Source organism: Danio aesculapii, chromosome 7 (genome assembly GCF_903798145.1).
Source record: "Danio aesculapii chromosome 7, fDanAes4.1, whole genome shotgun sequence".
Classification (NCBI taxonomy): Eukaryota; Metazoa; Chordata; class Actinopteri; order Cypriniformes; family Danionidae; genus Danio; species Danio aesculapii.
This window is the reverse complement of record NC_079441.1, coordinates 53,339,810-53,356,334: the sequence shown is the minus strand read 5'-3', so window position 1 is coordinate 53,356,334 and position 16,525 is coordinate 53,339,810. Positions and strand designations below refer to the sequence as shown.

Below are 16,525 nucleotides of genomic sequence, written 5' to 3'. Positions count from 1 at the left end.
TACTGTGTTTATAAGGTATAATTCACCCAGAAATGTCATTTTTGTCTTAATGTAATGACATATTCGCGGCCATGAAATCACATGAAATGACACACTGTTTGTTTACTACCGAAAGGACGCATACGTGCCCGCGAATGATGTCTACTGTAGTGAACAGAACCTGTATAGGCTGTGAATAACAGGTAATAAAGTTGTAAATACCATTTAGTTTGTTGCACAGAGCGACATTTGGGAGACAAGCGGGAAGTATGATTTGCATGTATGTTTTTTTTTTCTCAGAGTGACGACAGTCATGACATGAACCGTACTGGGCAGTGAAAGTGAAACCGAAAGCATGCTCATCATTTAAATAAACACATCGCATTTTGGAGCTGCGACAAGCATTTGATATGATTTTTCTTTCATAGCAAACAAAAAGTGCTTTGTATAATGTATATAATGTTGAATATAATGCAAGAGGGAATCTGATAATGACAAATGTCTCATTTTACCATTGAATAAATGGTCTAATGTTGTCAATGACAGATTACAAGCATACGTCTCAAACATAACAATTCAACTTCAAATTATGAATAGTTGTATTCTGATGTCGTCACTTTACTATCAATTAACAAACGGGACAAATTTAAAGTCTGTTCAAGTCCACCGTTCCAAGTCTATACATAATTTAGCATTTTAACCAACTGTAGACCTACACATAGGCCTATTGTCATAGTTATTTTTGTTTTACCATATGTTTGAGAAATAACAATAATAATAGGCTACTCATATTAACCTTTACTTTACATCTACAAAATCATGAGAAAATCGTGATCTTGAATTTAAGCTAAAAAATCACGATTTTCATTTTAGCCAAAATCGTGCAGCCCTATTGGACAGTAGCATCACTATAACGCTATTAGCTTAGCTACATGCCCTAGTAGTATGGTGGTAGTGCTGCTATTTTGTTTTATTGATAAAATGGAATTGACTTGAAATGAAGTTGGTTCAATTAAAAAAATGAATAGTAAAACAGCTTAGCTGTAAGCTACTTTTGCCATGTAGCTCTTAGCTTTTTTTCATATTTCCCAAGATTTTTAGTAGTTAAGCTCCCCTTTAAGTAGAATAACCATCGCTATTTCAAGGCAATATTTAACTTTTGATTTACTGGCTGAGTTGTTTGAATTTGAACAATCTCATTCGAACAATTTAGTATGATTTGCTTATCCCCCAATGATGGATGGGTTTATGGGTGGGGTTTGGTGCCAAACTTCCTTTTAAAAATCAGACATTTTCATACGACTGAACTTGAATTAGCCACTAAACTGGCAAAATGTAAGCTAGTAATGTTTCCTTGTCAGATCAGGCTAGAATAACTGATATATTACCTCACTACATTTTTCTAGTAGCTTGTCAAACACTGTGTGTCAGATGCACAAGCTTCTTGCACATGTCCACTAGAAAGCAAGTGAACCCCTGACCTAAACCCTTCCCTAAACCAAACCAATAGTGTTTTCTAAAGCAAATGTAAAAGACAAGTGCACTATATGACCACATAGCTTTACCTTGATTGAGTTTTACATTGCTTTTAACTCTTTTGAGGAACCGTGCTTCACTGGACTCCATCGAGAGCACTCTGCTCCACAAGATGTGAAGTGAACAAACTGATCATGCCAGGAAAGTAAAAAAGGATAGAAAAATAGATAAGTGAGGGTAATATATTCGATTACAAGTCATAGACACTGTTAAGTGTATGTCCTTCAGTGTGAAAAGGAACTAAAGTTGTTGTCTAAATTAAAAAATGATCTACTAGCATGGAAAAGCCACAAATAAAATTCCTTTTTATTATTTTAAAATAAAGATAAATAAAGATTAAATGAATAATGATTTTAAAAAGAGTTCATTTTTACCAGAAACAAATCAAGTTTTCTATTTTAAAATTTCATGTGGTTCAATGCATCACTAAAGGTGCAGTATGTATGTTTATCACCCAGTGCTTGAACTAGGTATTGCACTCCTGGACCAAAACAAATGCAAGAACACTGACAATGATCACCTCAGGTACACCTCATGTGCTTTATTCAGTGTGAAATGCTAATAATGTGAGTTTGAATGCCATTTTACATGACATTTATTGCCATACTACTGAAAGCAGCAGCAGATCTTGAAAATAAAATAAACCATTTGAAATTATACTTTAGAACTAAACACATATGAGTGTTTCAGCGTGTACATTTAATAATGTTAAAGAGAGTTAATATGTATTAATTAGATATTAGCTTCTGAATGGCTTTATTTAAATTTCTATCGTGTTTTGTCTGGTGCAAACAGCCTAATTGCTTATCACTGCAAATCTCATCATGCTAATGTTTACGTTCGCAATATTTACATTATTTGCTAATTGATAACTTGTCAAATGTTTACTAGCATGTTTCTTAAACCTCTGAAAACATATTATGATATTTCTATAAGAGTCAAAAACTTTCATACAGCACCTTTAAAGTTATTATTGAAAATTTCTGATTCCTTTTTAGTGTATATTAGGCACAATGAAAGTGGGCAAAATGCATTTAAAAATCTAAATAAATGCATTAATATTCGGGTCTTTAATCACTAAATCCAGCAGAAGCATTAGCACAATCTGCTATTAAGATATATTTTCTTCAATCCAATCACAAGTGTTAGATGCTGCAGTTGTAAATGGGGTCTGAAACTATTTCAGCTTAAACAATTTCAGATGTGGTCAAACATGCTTTTGCTCAGAAAACCCCCTGTGCAGACCGCCTGTGATCACACCTTAACACCAAGTGTAAACATGTTTAACACCAACAGTAATTGTTTAAGATGAACACTACAGACTGTACTTCTCAAACGGCTATGGCCAGTGTTTTTCACCTTTCATTTGCATAAAGCTTCATGGTAGGCATTTTATGATCTTTTGATAAGGCTCTCCTTATGTAAAGCCAAGCAACTCTACAGATGTACATACAGTATGTGATAGTTCTTGCATGTCCCGGGCTCAAACAAACCTTGTCGTTGTCTTGACGAATAGCCACAAAGCCAAAAAGAAGAGCAGATTCTACCCTGTGCCCCGTAGTTTTTTATGAGCCAGTCTGAAGCGCGAGCGGTATCGCTTTCTTGCTTTATTTTGCTCTATTCTGAAATAACAACCTACTTGAGCTGATGATAATAACGTGCGCTTGATTATTGATGTGCTTTTGAAACCTGATCTTGTCAGAAACTGACAAATGCAAGAGTGAAACGTGAAAAAACAAAGGAGAAGCCGGAAAAAAGGAGCACATTATTTTTTTTAGCACACATGAACAAACTGCCATGTTAAACTATTATCATCGCCTTTTGGACTATTATGAACTCAAAATGATGGAATTATTATCTAACAAGAGGTTACATGTGCTGCTGAAGATTAAAGCAGGTCGCACACCAGAAGCACCGCTGGGCGCCGCAACAAGGCGCGCACATGACAGCTAAAAGTATCACACACCAGATGCGCACATTGGCATGATTTTTAACCAAGCGGCAACCTCCCGCTCTCCTTCGGGAGGCCAATACGGAAGTAACTGAAACTGCAATTCATCAAAATTCCGCTAGTCCTGGCTCCATAATAGAGCAAGTTGCAATTGAGCCCACTGTTAGAATGGCCAACTTTACAACAGAAAAAAAGGTGTTTACAGCCTGGTACAAAGAACGATTTTGGTTCATATAGCTATTATTACCCTCCATGACAACTGTGAGGGGGGTGAATTTTTTTATAACTCATCCATTTCCTTTATTTTAGGTTATATTAAGTTTGCATAATTAAGGGCGTGGCCACTTGAGTGACAGCTAGGTCTCGCTGGTCGCCGTCACTTCACCTCAGCTGAATCCGGCAGATTAGCCACTGATCTCGGCATGTTCATCGTATTTTGGTTTTGTTTTATGTGGCTTTACACAGTCAGCTGCCTTTTGGACTTATTTCTTACAATTATCAGATGATATGGGATGCTGTGAGCACTTAATTGTGCTCACAAACCATTCACGTGGCCTCGTTTCCCATGTGAGTAAAGTTATATACTTGTATACCATCTCTATAAATGTATTTGTTTTATTTAAGATCATTTATCATTAATATTTTTCATTAGACCCCTAAAGCACTCCAGAATGTGACAGATTGATTAGCTGTAGGCTCTAGAACAGTCATCTGAAGCATTATCATACAGTGTTATGCTGGATTTCATCAATAGTCCTGCATTTACTAACACAGACTATATCTGAAGTGTTTGGAAATAATTCGCGTTTTCTTCCTGTAAAAAACGTCATAAGAACAATGTTTAGTGGCTCAATGTATTACTACAGTGTTTTTAAAAGTCTGAACACTTTAATGATATAGTGTACAGCCAAGCACATGTGGTCAGAACACAAACGAGTCGCAGGTAATAAAGTATCAAGCGTTTTTCCCAAAGTAAAGTCTGTCTGCTAGGTCTAAGCAAAGTGCCAGCAGGCGTCTGTAGCTCCGCCCACTCTCCACCTCTTTGCCCTTGTTTGGTATCCCGCCGTGGGTGCGATGACGCGCGAACAAAATGGCGACGGTTGGCCGCGCCTACTTGTAGCTTCTTTTGCAGTGTTCAGAAACCTATGGGTGACGTCACGGATGCTCCGTCCATATATTTTACAGTCTATGTTTTTAACATGAAAATAATCAGATGGCACTCTGTAGCGCGGCAGAGAAATGAACAGTGTCCTGAGTCGTGGCTGGGCGCCACGGACAGCCGCCGACTTGCGGCACCAGTGTGTGTAGTACCCTGATAGAAACCTGTTTAGAATTCTGAAATGTATGGCGCTGCATGCCGCCGAGCAGCGCTTCTGGTGTGTGACCCCCTTAAGAATACAGATGAGAGGTTTGCACTGACTGTGGGCTATATTTTGTGTTGTTTTTGAACCTAAATAAGGACTAAATGTATGCTGTGTGTAGTCTTCTGTAGTTTTAACATATCGGAGACTGTAAAGGTCTGTATGTGTTTATTTATGTTGCACTTATTTATTTCTTTTGTATAATCACAGACGTTACAGTAGGCTATTTCGCACTATCATTGATCTGCAGTTATGATCAACTCATGTTCATAGAAAAGTAGTAGTTATTTATACAGAAGTATTTGTGTATGAAGCATCTGTTTTGTGAGAAGTGCTTTTCATATGATATGTGATATGCTTTATTGTAGACATTTTTAGAGCGAAAATTATGTTGACTGAAACTCTCTGTCATACACCATGCCCACCAAAAGGGTACCCTTGGTAGTGGAAATGCAAGCCTGATAAAGGTGACCCATACCAACTTGTACCGTACTGTACCAGTCAGTGGAAACGAGCCATAAAGTACCCCTGAGCTGAAACTGCTACTGTGTGGTCATCTATCTCACTTTCAGATCAGACAATAAAGTACAGATCCCCTGTGTGTGCATAAAAGCGACAAAGTGAGACGCATGCAGGAAGGCCTAATTCCTTTGGTGATGCACACTTTCCAGCCTCAGGCCAACATTACAGTATGCCAGGTTTCTTTAGGGGCTCATTGAGGCTTTGTAATGTGACGGCAAACGTCGTGGTTATCGTGGTAGCTTTTGCTGCTAACACACCAAGAATCTTCTTAGGTTGCCCTCTTATACAGATAATGTAATTGTAGATAATGTGATAGAGTCATCCAAAACAATGAAATAAGCCACATTCATTGCAGTAGCTTTTTTAAAATTATTAAAGGGGACCTATTATGCCAAAAAAATCACTTTTATAAGGGGTTTGAACACAGTTGTGTGGCAGCAGCAATGTGCAAATATAGTATAGCCAGGAAGGCAACGCCCATTAGTGCAGCTGTCCACCATTAGGGATTTCACCTGCTGAAGATAATGTGAGTGACTAAAGCCGCGGTCACACTGGCCTTTTCTCCCCATAGATTTCCATTCATACACACGCGAATGCATCAGACCGGAAATGCAAGCTCGTGCAACAAGTTTCACAGTTTGCTGCATTGCAAAGTTCAAGCTTGGTGAGCTCTGACCTGCGAAATCGCATCTCGGGACTGCGTGAGACCAACCAAAGATCAAAACATGACCTCTCTGGACAGAAATTTAAAATATGAAATTTAAAATGTCTAATCATCTTGTTTATTCCCATCTCTTTTCTTAGCACCGTGCAACAGAATTTCACAAGCACAAACTCTAGTGTGACCGCGACATAAAAAGCATTATAAATGTTAAGCTTTAGGATGCACAGATGAAAACTGGAGTCTAGGCCTGCACAATGTATCATTTCAGCATCGATAATCATTCATTCATTCATTCATTCATTCATTCATTTTCTTTTCGGCTTATTCCCTTTATTAATCAGGGGTCGCCACAGCAGAATGAACTGCCAACTTATCCAGCATATGTTTCACTAAGCGGATGCCCTTCCCATCACTGGGAAACACACATACACTCATTCACACACATACACTACAGACAATTTAGCTTACCCAATTCACCTGTACCGCATGTCTTTGGACTGTAAGGGAAACTGTAGCACCCGGAGGAAACCCAATCGAACACGCATGCAAACTTCACACAGAAATGCTAACTGCTAACTTCGTGCTGTGAGGCGACAGAGCTACTCACTGTGCCACCGCACCACCCCAGCATAGATATTGCAATGTGTAAATCTGCAATAGTCACATTGCAGGAACTGCAATGTCAATTTGGGATTATAATTAATCATAAAACACAGTTCAGAACATGTGATTTGTGAAGTCATTAGAAAGTTTACGTCTATTCTTATAATATAAAAATATTATTTAAATGGTGTTTTAAGGCCTGTGAGTAAGATTTCATTCATTCATTCATTCATTTTCTTTTCGGCTTAGTCCTTTTATTAATTTGGGGTCACCACAATGAACCGCCAACTTATCCAGCATATGTTTCACTCAGCGGATGCCCTTCCATCATACACACTCTTTCACACACATACACTACGGACAATTTAGCTTACCCAATTCACCTATACCACATGTCTTTGGACTTGTAGGGGAAACCGGAGTACCTGGACGAAACCCACGCAAACACAGGGAGAACATGCAAACTCCACACAGGAATGTCAACTGACCCAGCCGAGGTTCAAACCAGTGATCTTCTTGCTGTGAGACGACAGCACTACTCACTGCGCCACCGTGTCGCCTACTAAGATTTCAAATTAATTTAAACAATTTGGCCACAAGAAATTATAATGTTTGTCACTTTAACAAAGATAAAATGTGTTTAATTATTTAATACAAGAAAGACTATGCAGTGTTATTTTACATTTATAATTCAATACTTTCCAACTGAAAACCATAACGCGTGATTTAATTCCTTTTTATCTTTGTTTGTCTTTTCATCTGTGCTTTAATTTATTTTATTTTGCATATTTTTATATTTTATGCAGATGCACTCCCCTACAAATGCTTCCATTTTTTAGACGTTAGAAACAGCTAATTTTGGTGCTTTATGTTGCAAACTCCTAATTTCTTATTATATTATTCTACTTTGTCTGTACAGTCATGCAAACACTTGCTTGTAGATCAAATTAGTTTGACCGTTTTCTGCCATTTATTATTCCTAGTCATTTCTCCTATAGGCGACTGAATCGGAAGTTCTAAAACAATTGCAAAAACGAGCGCACTTCCGCATCGAAGAAGGTCATTAGGTCAAAATTTTACAATCTTGTAACATATTCATATTTCAATAAATATCACAGAAAACCAAAATTGTGCAGCCCTACTGTAGTTTGTATGATCTGCCGTTGTCTGAGACACTTTACATTTTCAGTTTTTCACAGAGATGATTTTAGTCCTGTTTTGAATCTGCCACTATGCTGACACATAGGCATTTGTAGCTCCACCCCTTTTAAAAGAGCACAATCTCATTCGAATTTAAAGCAACTGTCACCAAAACAACACAGTTTTATAGCATTATCTGTGTGGTATTTGGAGTTGAAAGTTCTCGTATACACTATAGGGATACTTCTCATACACACTATACTACAGAGAGTTGTTTAACATCTTGTAAAAAGGGGCATAATAGGTGGGTTCAAATAAAAGACTAAATATAAGCTGTTTAAATGAAGGTTCAATTGTCACTGAAGACCACGTGGGGAGCTTCACAAATCTGGTTGACCGCATGCGTGAGTCTTTCACACTATGCTTAACCCGGTGCTATTAATGCCCACGTTTCATACTTTCAGCACAGTTTTCAATTCTAGCTTCCAAAACCCTGCAGAGCTAACAATAAATGACTAAATGTGAAATAATGTAGTGTGAAGACTTGTTTAGCTGTTTAACAATGAATCAGATTCTAAAGTTAAAGATGCTTAGCCAATGAAATATCCAAGCACACAGGTTTGTTTTTAGACGTCTATTTTAGGATTTTACGTCTGCAGTTTTTTTGATTCATCCATTAATAAATGATTAGGGAAAATCAGTCTGGAAATGTTGTGTAGTGAGATCGGTAATGGACTTTAAATCTGCTGGTATATGGACTACAAGTTCCAGTCATGCAACACACACTCACACACACACACACCTGCTCCAAGTCTCCATTGATTACAGTCCTACAGCTGATGCTGCTCATGGACTGATTACACACATATATTTACGGCTCACTTTGACACTCTCATTGCTGAGTCTTGTTATACTGCTTTTGTTTTCCTTGCCTTGCCGGTTTTGACCCTTGCCTTGTTTGTTTGTTTACGTTGTATTGACCATTCGCCTGTATTTTGACTACAACTCTGGATTACCCATATAAATCTGTTTGCTGACTGTTGCTTGCCTGACTAATGACCATTCTCTGCATAGTAAACCCTGTATTTGGATCCGCACCTCTGTTGTCAGCGTCCACTTGACATTACAGTTGGATACTTTGAGTAGGGCTGAACAATATATAGTTTGAGCATTGATATCGCAATCTGTACATCTGCTATAGTCACATCACATAATTAGATTATTTATTCAAGATTAAAAAAATATATGTTATTTTTTTTTATTTCTTTATGCTTATTTAATTTTTATTCATATTTATTGAGGGGACGCGGTGGCGCAGTGGCTAGCAATGTCACATCACAGTAAGAAGGTCGCTGGTTTGAGCATCGGCTGGGTCAGTTGGCATTTCTGTGCACTTAAAAAATATATATATTTTTGTGCTCGTTCAAACTTATTTCAAACGTATTTAAAATGAGCTGAAACAACACAATTCTCCAGATTTCATTGCGACAACTTAATTTTTTTATGTTCAATCCACATAAATGTGTTAAAAGTGTTAAGTTAACTCAATCAATTTATGTTGGGACAACATGAATGAATTGTGTGGAACTCTGCTTTTTTGCACTGTGTGGAGTTTGCATGTTTCCCCCACAGTCCAAAGACTTGCGCAATAGGTAAATTGGCTAAGCAAAATTGTCCGTAATGTATATGTGTGTGAATGAGAGTGTGTGGGTGTTTCCCACTGATGGGTTGCAGCTGGAAGGGCATCCGTTGTGTAAAATATAGGCTGGATAAATTGGTGGTTGAGTCCGCTGTGGCGACCCCGGATTAATAAATGGACTAAGCTGAAAAAGAAAATGAATGAATGAATAATATTTATTCATACAGTGATGACCATGCTATTTTACAGTTTATATATGCACATGTAATTTCTTCTGTACAGCTGTTATATTGATGATTGTTCAATTTCTGTACTTGAATACTGTTAGACTTCGCAGAAAACCATAAAGTACTGTGTTTTTTTTTTCTTGTAATTTATAATATATAAAATTTATTTCTATATAATTTATGCAGATTTATGTAAAGTTACTTCATCTGTCTATCTAAATAAATGAAAGCTTTCCAAATATATCTCTTTAAATCATCTGATGAAATGATATTTATATCACTATATATATCGCAGCACACAAAATATCGCAATATCAGATTTTTCCAATATTATGCAGCCATAATTTTAAGCCAATTTTAGAATATATTAAGTATTAACTAAAGGGATGTTTCTTAATTTGGTGTGTCCGGTCTGTTTTGTAGTGTGTAATCCTTAGATATTTTTTTCTTTTCATAATTTATTTAAAAAGTCAATAAGTGAGTGTCACACTGTATATAAACAGAGCTCAGCATATATAAGTACGCCCCTCATGAATCTATCTTTTAAATTCATATTTTTAATCAGAGGCTATACAATATTATATTTGTGCATCTACATTAGATTAGTTAGTACTGAAGCCAAATCTGGAGCTTATCTAATAAAATAACTTAAGATAACGGTCCAAAAACTAGTACACCCAAATTTATGTTATAGAAAAATATTAAATACAATAAAAAAAAGAGGAAAAGTCAAAAGAAGAAGAAAAATTTTGAAGTTTTTGTTGAAATTTGTAGGTTGTAATTTATTTTTCCAATATTTTGCTTGAATTTAATTAAAAATAAAATTCAATAAAATATTATTTTAATAAATATATCTGTTTAATAAATCTGTTTTGTTTAAACGCATCAAAATACATTGCCTATATTCACTGAGGAATGGATAATGTTCTCAAAATGGGGTGTACTCAATTATACTGATAGATGGATGGATGGATGGATGGATGGATGGATGGATGGATGGATGGATGGATGGATGGATGGATGGATGGATGGATGGATGGATGGATGGATGGATGGATGGATGGATGGATGGATGGAAGACATACAGCCAAGGTACCACTATTGTTGGGGCCAATTTACATTGTCAGCTGTTGAATCAGGCCCAGTCCGGTTATATGTTTTTCATAAGGACTAATTCATTTCCAAATCACATCATTACTAAAATCATTAAGGGAATGGTTCCAAATCTTTATGACTTTCTTGTTGTCTATTGAACAAATAATGTAAAAAAATGTCAAAAAAGGGTAACCATTGATTTTCATAATAGGAAAAGCAAATACTAGGGAAGTCAAAGATTACAGTTTTTCTTTTCAAAAAACCTTATTTATTTGTAAAAAGAAGAAAGAAACTTGTGAACGTTTGTGACAAAAGATGGTTGAATAAAATAACATTTTTGGTGAACTATCCTTTTAATGCTATAAATCTGTAAAATATTGTTTCAAACCAAGGATTACAGAGTAAAATGACAGGATTAATTAGCAACCCGGTTAGAACTCTGACCCTTGGGTTAACAACTTCAAGTGCGAAAAAACACATAATCGCACTCTTCATGGGAGGCGGGATTAGACAACACAAGCTTGAAAGTGTTCATTCCTGGTTGAATGCAAGCAAATTAAGCAGGAAAAGAGCTGTGAGGGAAGACAGTTAAAACAGGTCTGAGGAAGAAAACAGCTGTGAGAAGCAATGCACTCAGCAGGAATGCCTGATGCATCCCTAACTAAGTTTAGGCCCAGAGGAAATGCGCTTCTCGGGTGTGTCTGCAAAACAAACACCTGAATGAAGTGAGATCACCCAATGCAGTCAGAGGGACACATTCAAGAAGCGAAGCTAATGTTTAAGAGTGAAACGCCTTTACTTATTTTCATAAATATATACACTTGCATAACTATTTAACAATTTGCTCAGCCAATAAAATTGCCAAACAAATGGAGCTTTTAATCATTTACACATGTCTTCTTTACTTTCGCGTATTTGGAATTAATTCATTCATTGGTAATTGATCAAGGCTAGGCATGGGCCGGTATAAGATTCTGACGGTATGATAATCTTGGATAAAAATATCACAGATTCACAATATTGCGATTACTGCTCCAAAATGTTTTTGATGTCTGGGTAAAAACCAACTACCTTTTTCCCACATTGAAGACAATATACTTTATATTAAGAAACATTTAAAATATTTTGGACCAGTAGTTTTTGATGTGGAGGGTCCGTTTCTGCTGAATGTACTGTTGCCCTAAAAACTAAACAAAATAGTTGTGAAAAATATGTAAAAAAAAACAACAACAACAGCTTGTATATACCTCAGGAACGATATAACAGAAAACTTTGGCGGTTTTAAAAACCTCCTTTTCCCAAACTGTGATTAACCTTGAAACCAGTTAATGCCCCATGCCTAATCAGGACTACACTGTCAAAAACCATTGTGAAAAAATAAAAGCTGGCACTGATTTATTTTGTCCAAAATTTGCTCCCAGTCTGCAGTCTCAATGAACCAACAACATGCGGTATACAAAAAGTGCTTTTTTCCAACAAAATTAGGCTATATGAAGTGGTCCAAAATTGTTTCAATGTTTCCTGTTGCTACTTTGGGTTTTTCATGTATTGTTTTTTTTTCAGTCTTATCAGGTAACAATTCAAAGTAATTCAAAATTTTACTTTGTGAGTGGTTCTTTTTAAGAGATTGCTGCGGTTGTTATAGCTACTAAATCATATTGACTAGGAACAAAAATAAATCGACTCAGGTGTGTGTTTGAAACGTCAGAAAACATCAGAAGACTTGCAACCTTAAGGGGCTCCACAGACTATTAAAATAAAATGGTCTATTGTTGTACAAACATGTGAGCATTTTAGTAACTTTTCCACATTTAACATTATCTATTGTAGATAGACAATTAATGACGATACTAGCGATTACAAACTACACCAGTATTTTGGAGCTATAGTATCATGATACTACCATAGTACCGGCAAACCGTGCAACCCTAGTGTGTATGTGTGTGTGTGTGTTTATATATGTACATAAACACACACACATACATACATATATATATATATATATATATATATATATATATATATATATATATATATAACTTTAAAATAACCTGTTATCTAAATCAGAGGTGCCCAAACATTTTCCTATGAATGGCCAACAACCATACTTGATAGAGCATTGTGGGTCGAAGGTAAATATAGCAAACTCTGTTTTATTAAAGTTGCCATGGGTAATTTCCTAATTTATTTCATAATATTTCAAAATAAATAGCAAACATTTTGAATCACATGAGCATATGCGTTATCTACATCTTATAATGGATTTATTACAATAAAAACAAATAATTCATGGTATAACATGGAATTCAATGCTGTATACAGTAGTCAAGTAGCCAATGTCTTCTGCATTGTTTTCTATCTGTCAAGTAACAGTACACTATAAAACCCAACAGTGCATTTTATCAAATGAAATTAGTGTGGTTAACTCAAAATTTACTAAAAGTTAATTCTACTCATTTGAAAAGAGTTGTGAACTCAGTGTTGAATTTAATACTTCATTACTTCAACTTGAATGGAGTAAGTTCACAGTACGTTTTATTTTAACTCAAATGGTTTGTAGCAATCAGTTTCCTCAAACGTTTTGAGTTGTCTTAACTTATTGAGCTTTACAGTGTATTTACATAAAAATAAAACAAAAAAAATCTGTTTCATTTACAACATTTAATTGAAACATTTATTGTCAGTTAGCTTTAATTGTAGATAAACAATAAAACAAACAACATGTTAAGTTAAATCAGATATGATAATATCTGTTAAATGTATATAACTAAATACCTGTCATCGTCCCTTTCTTCTCTCACAAATGAAAAGTTACCACGGGCCCTAGTTTGGGCATCTCTGATATATAAAGGATATGAGGGTATTCAAAACTAAACAGCACGTGACATTCTGAGCCATTAAATAACTTTTTAACATTTTCTAAATGTATAAAACCAGCATACACTGAAAAAAGCATGGGTTAAACTCAAAAAGAGTAAAACAGAAGCAAAGCAAAAACTGGAAAGTCAAACCTGATCTCGTATAAAAGGTGTATGGAAAGCACATTGAGATCTTACCTGCCAGTAAAAAGATGGGCAGCAGACAGCAGTAGAGCAATCCGCACACCACCTGAAGCTCCATGAGCGACACTTCCACTCACATTCCTCCCACGACACAAATCCACATCTCCCAGCACAGCCGAGGAAACACGCTACATGGCGAATACAAGTCTCTCGGTTTTTATTATCAGTTTATTAACATTAAAACGTCGGTACTAATCGATTAAACGACTAAAATGATAAGAGCATCGATTAAACTATTAAAACGCCACCAAAGAACGTTGTGAGAAGCCTTCCTACAAATGAAGAAACGTTAAGACGTCGCGCTTAATTGTTTCGATAAAACCTGCTTTATGAAAGTCGATTATTCATTGTACATCTTCATGGAAAACGTGATTCACCGCCTCGGCGTGTGTTAAACTTTCTTCAGGTTTTCGTCCGCTCTGAAGTTGGTCTAATTACCTCCGACTGCACAAGAGTATGTCCACAAACTGTATTACAATGTCACAAAATTTATGAAGAGAGTTTGTTCTGTGTAGTCCGAGCTGCGTCCCAACAGTTAGTTGAAAGTAACTCCCTCTCTGACGATAGATAATAACTTGTGCCAGAGCAGTCACGTCACTTAGTTTCTACTGAGAAATACGACTCGTGCAACAATCTGACACCCTGTGGCCTTGCAACTTCCCAAACAGAGGAAAACCAGTTATAGGCTAGAGTTTCTTTGTTGTTTCAGACCTTTGCTTCATGTTTCTGATTTCCGCTTTTTTTTACTTTCTTCATTGTTTTTTAGACATTCAAACACAACTACTTACAAATTTGGTCCCACAAACATTTACACAGCAATTGACAATAACATGTAATATACAAACAATAGAATTATAGTGATAATTGATTATTAATAAAAACATACAAAAGGGAAACAAATAATAATAAAAAAAACTGTTGGGGAGAAAAAACATATATTCCAATCTTCAGTGAGTTTTTTAAACATAAAAAATGTGTCAGTTACTTCTTAAGGAAAGGAATGCAACATTATATGTTGTTATATATTAAGAGCAAGATACAGGCTTAAATTGTTAGTTACTTTTTTCTGGAACACTAGATATAACCTAGACAAGCCAAGAGTTACTTGAGACTTTAAAATAAATTGATAACTTTAAATCACATAAACATTTAAATCCCTGAGAGGAAAATGCATTCTGTAAAATAGGTGTTCTTGTCTCTACATTAAACAATTTGGAAGTGTTAACATTTTATTATAAGCATTTGGAACATTGAATAAAGTACAAATTCAGACACAAAATATATCTAAGATCATTACAATAAATGCAAAAAAAAAACTTTGGATGTGTTGACACTTCTGAGCATGTGGTGTAACATGCACGTGCTCAAAATGTGGTACTTTATATTGCACTTTTATGAAGTGTCAGTTCAGTAAAATTGTGAGTTTATGCTGATGTTCTGAAGTAATTCTTTCTGAATAATGACATTATGATTAATTTTATTAATTTCTTCTCTTTTTCATAACAATGAGTGTCATTGCTGACAGGCGTCGTCTTTACCCTTTTATGTTTGCTCCATCTAGTGGTAAAAATGAGAAATGTACTGAGTAGGTTTTTTTTATTTTTATTATTTTTATTATTTTTATTTTTTTATTAACTCAATGCCACAAGAACAAAAGAACATTTCACATAGTTTCTGATAGAGAAAAAAAAAAAAAAAATATATATATATATATATATATATATATATATATATATATATATATATATATATATATATATATATATATATATATATATATAATAAAGTAAAATTACATTTACATGAAATTAAATGTTTTCAGAGCATTACATGTTTTCAGTGCTTTTTTTGTTTTGTGATTGTTCCAAAAGATTTATATATACTTTGAAGTCATTCACAAAATGGGTAAAGTTTTGTTTACATTGAGCCCACTTTTTCTTATGTATATGGTATTTTCCTAACAGCATAAATAAATTAAAAATATATTGTCCTTTACAGTTCAGGTTCTCATTATCAGAATAAAACAGTACATCAAATAAACCAGTTTCTATCATATACTCCATTTTTTGTTAATAAACAATTCCAAATCTTTCCAAAGTATTCTTGAGTAAATACAATGAAAAAAAAAAGATGCAAAATTGTTTCTTTTTCTTGACCACAAAATTCACACATATATGAAATATTAAGTTTAAATCTTTCCAAAACATGTTTAGCAGGATAAATTCTATGGAGTATTTTGAATGACACCTCTTTAATTTTGTTATTTAAACAAAATTTATTTGTCAACTTCCAAGCTTTAACCCAAGAAATATTATCGAATAATGAAAGCTAAAAATATCTTGCTGTAGGTGGAGACAACGAACCGAGAGCATTCTTTATAACCTTATTGTTACATTGTTGTTTTAAAACATCAATATACTGAGTAGGTTTATTGAAGTGCAGGTTAAAGTCAAAATTATCAACCCTCCTGTGAAATCGCAATACTTATAAAATATATCACAAGAGTTGTTTAACGGAGAAAGGGAATTTTCACAGCATTTCTTATAATAGAATAAAATAATTTTAAAAAATGAAACACTTTTAATGTAGGCTAATATACATTAGGCTTGATTGTTTATTTACCTCTAAAAAATAAAATCAAAAATATTAGCAATAGAGCATGGTTATAGAAACACAAAGGTCACTGACCTTTTCAAATACATATACAGATGAATAAATTAATATATAAGTTACACACATAGCATAA

The 16,525-nt window shown here is 34.9% G+C and overlaps 1 protein-coding gene across 1 annotated transcript in view; it reads right to left on the bottom strand.

Moving 5' to 3' along the window:
• The window catches only part of piezo1 (piezo-type mechanosensitive ion channel component 1), a 242,731-nt gene extending 228,400 nt beyond the window's left edge, over window positions 1–14,331 (bottom strand). The window contains exon 1 of the mRNA XM_056462167.1: window positions 13,774–14,331. Within this exon, the coding sequence (XP_056318142.1) occupies window positions 13,774–13,837 (64 nt within the window). The 5' untranslated portion in view covers window positions 13,838–14,331. The remainder of the gene's footprint in view (window positions 1–13,773) is intronic.
• Between the last annotated feature and the right edge of the window lie 2,194 nt (window positions 14,332–16,525).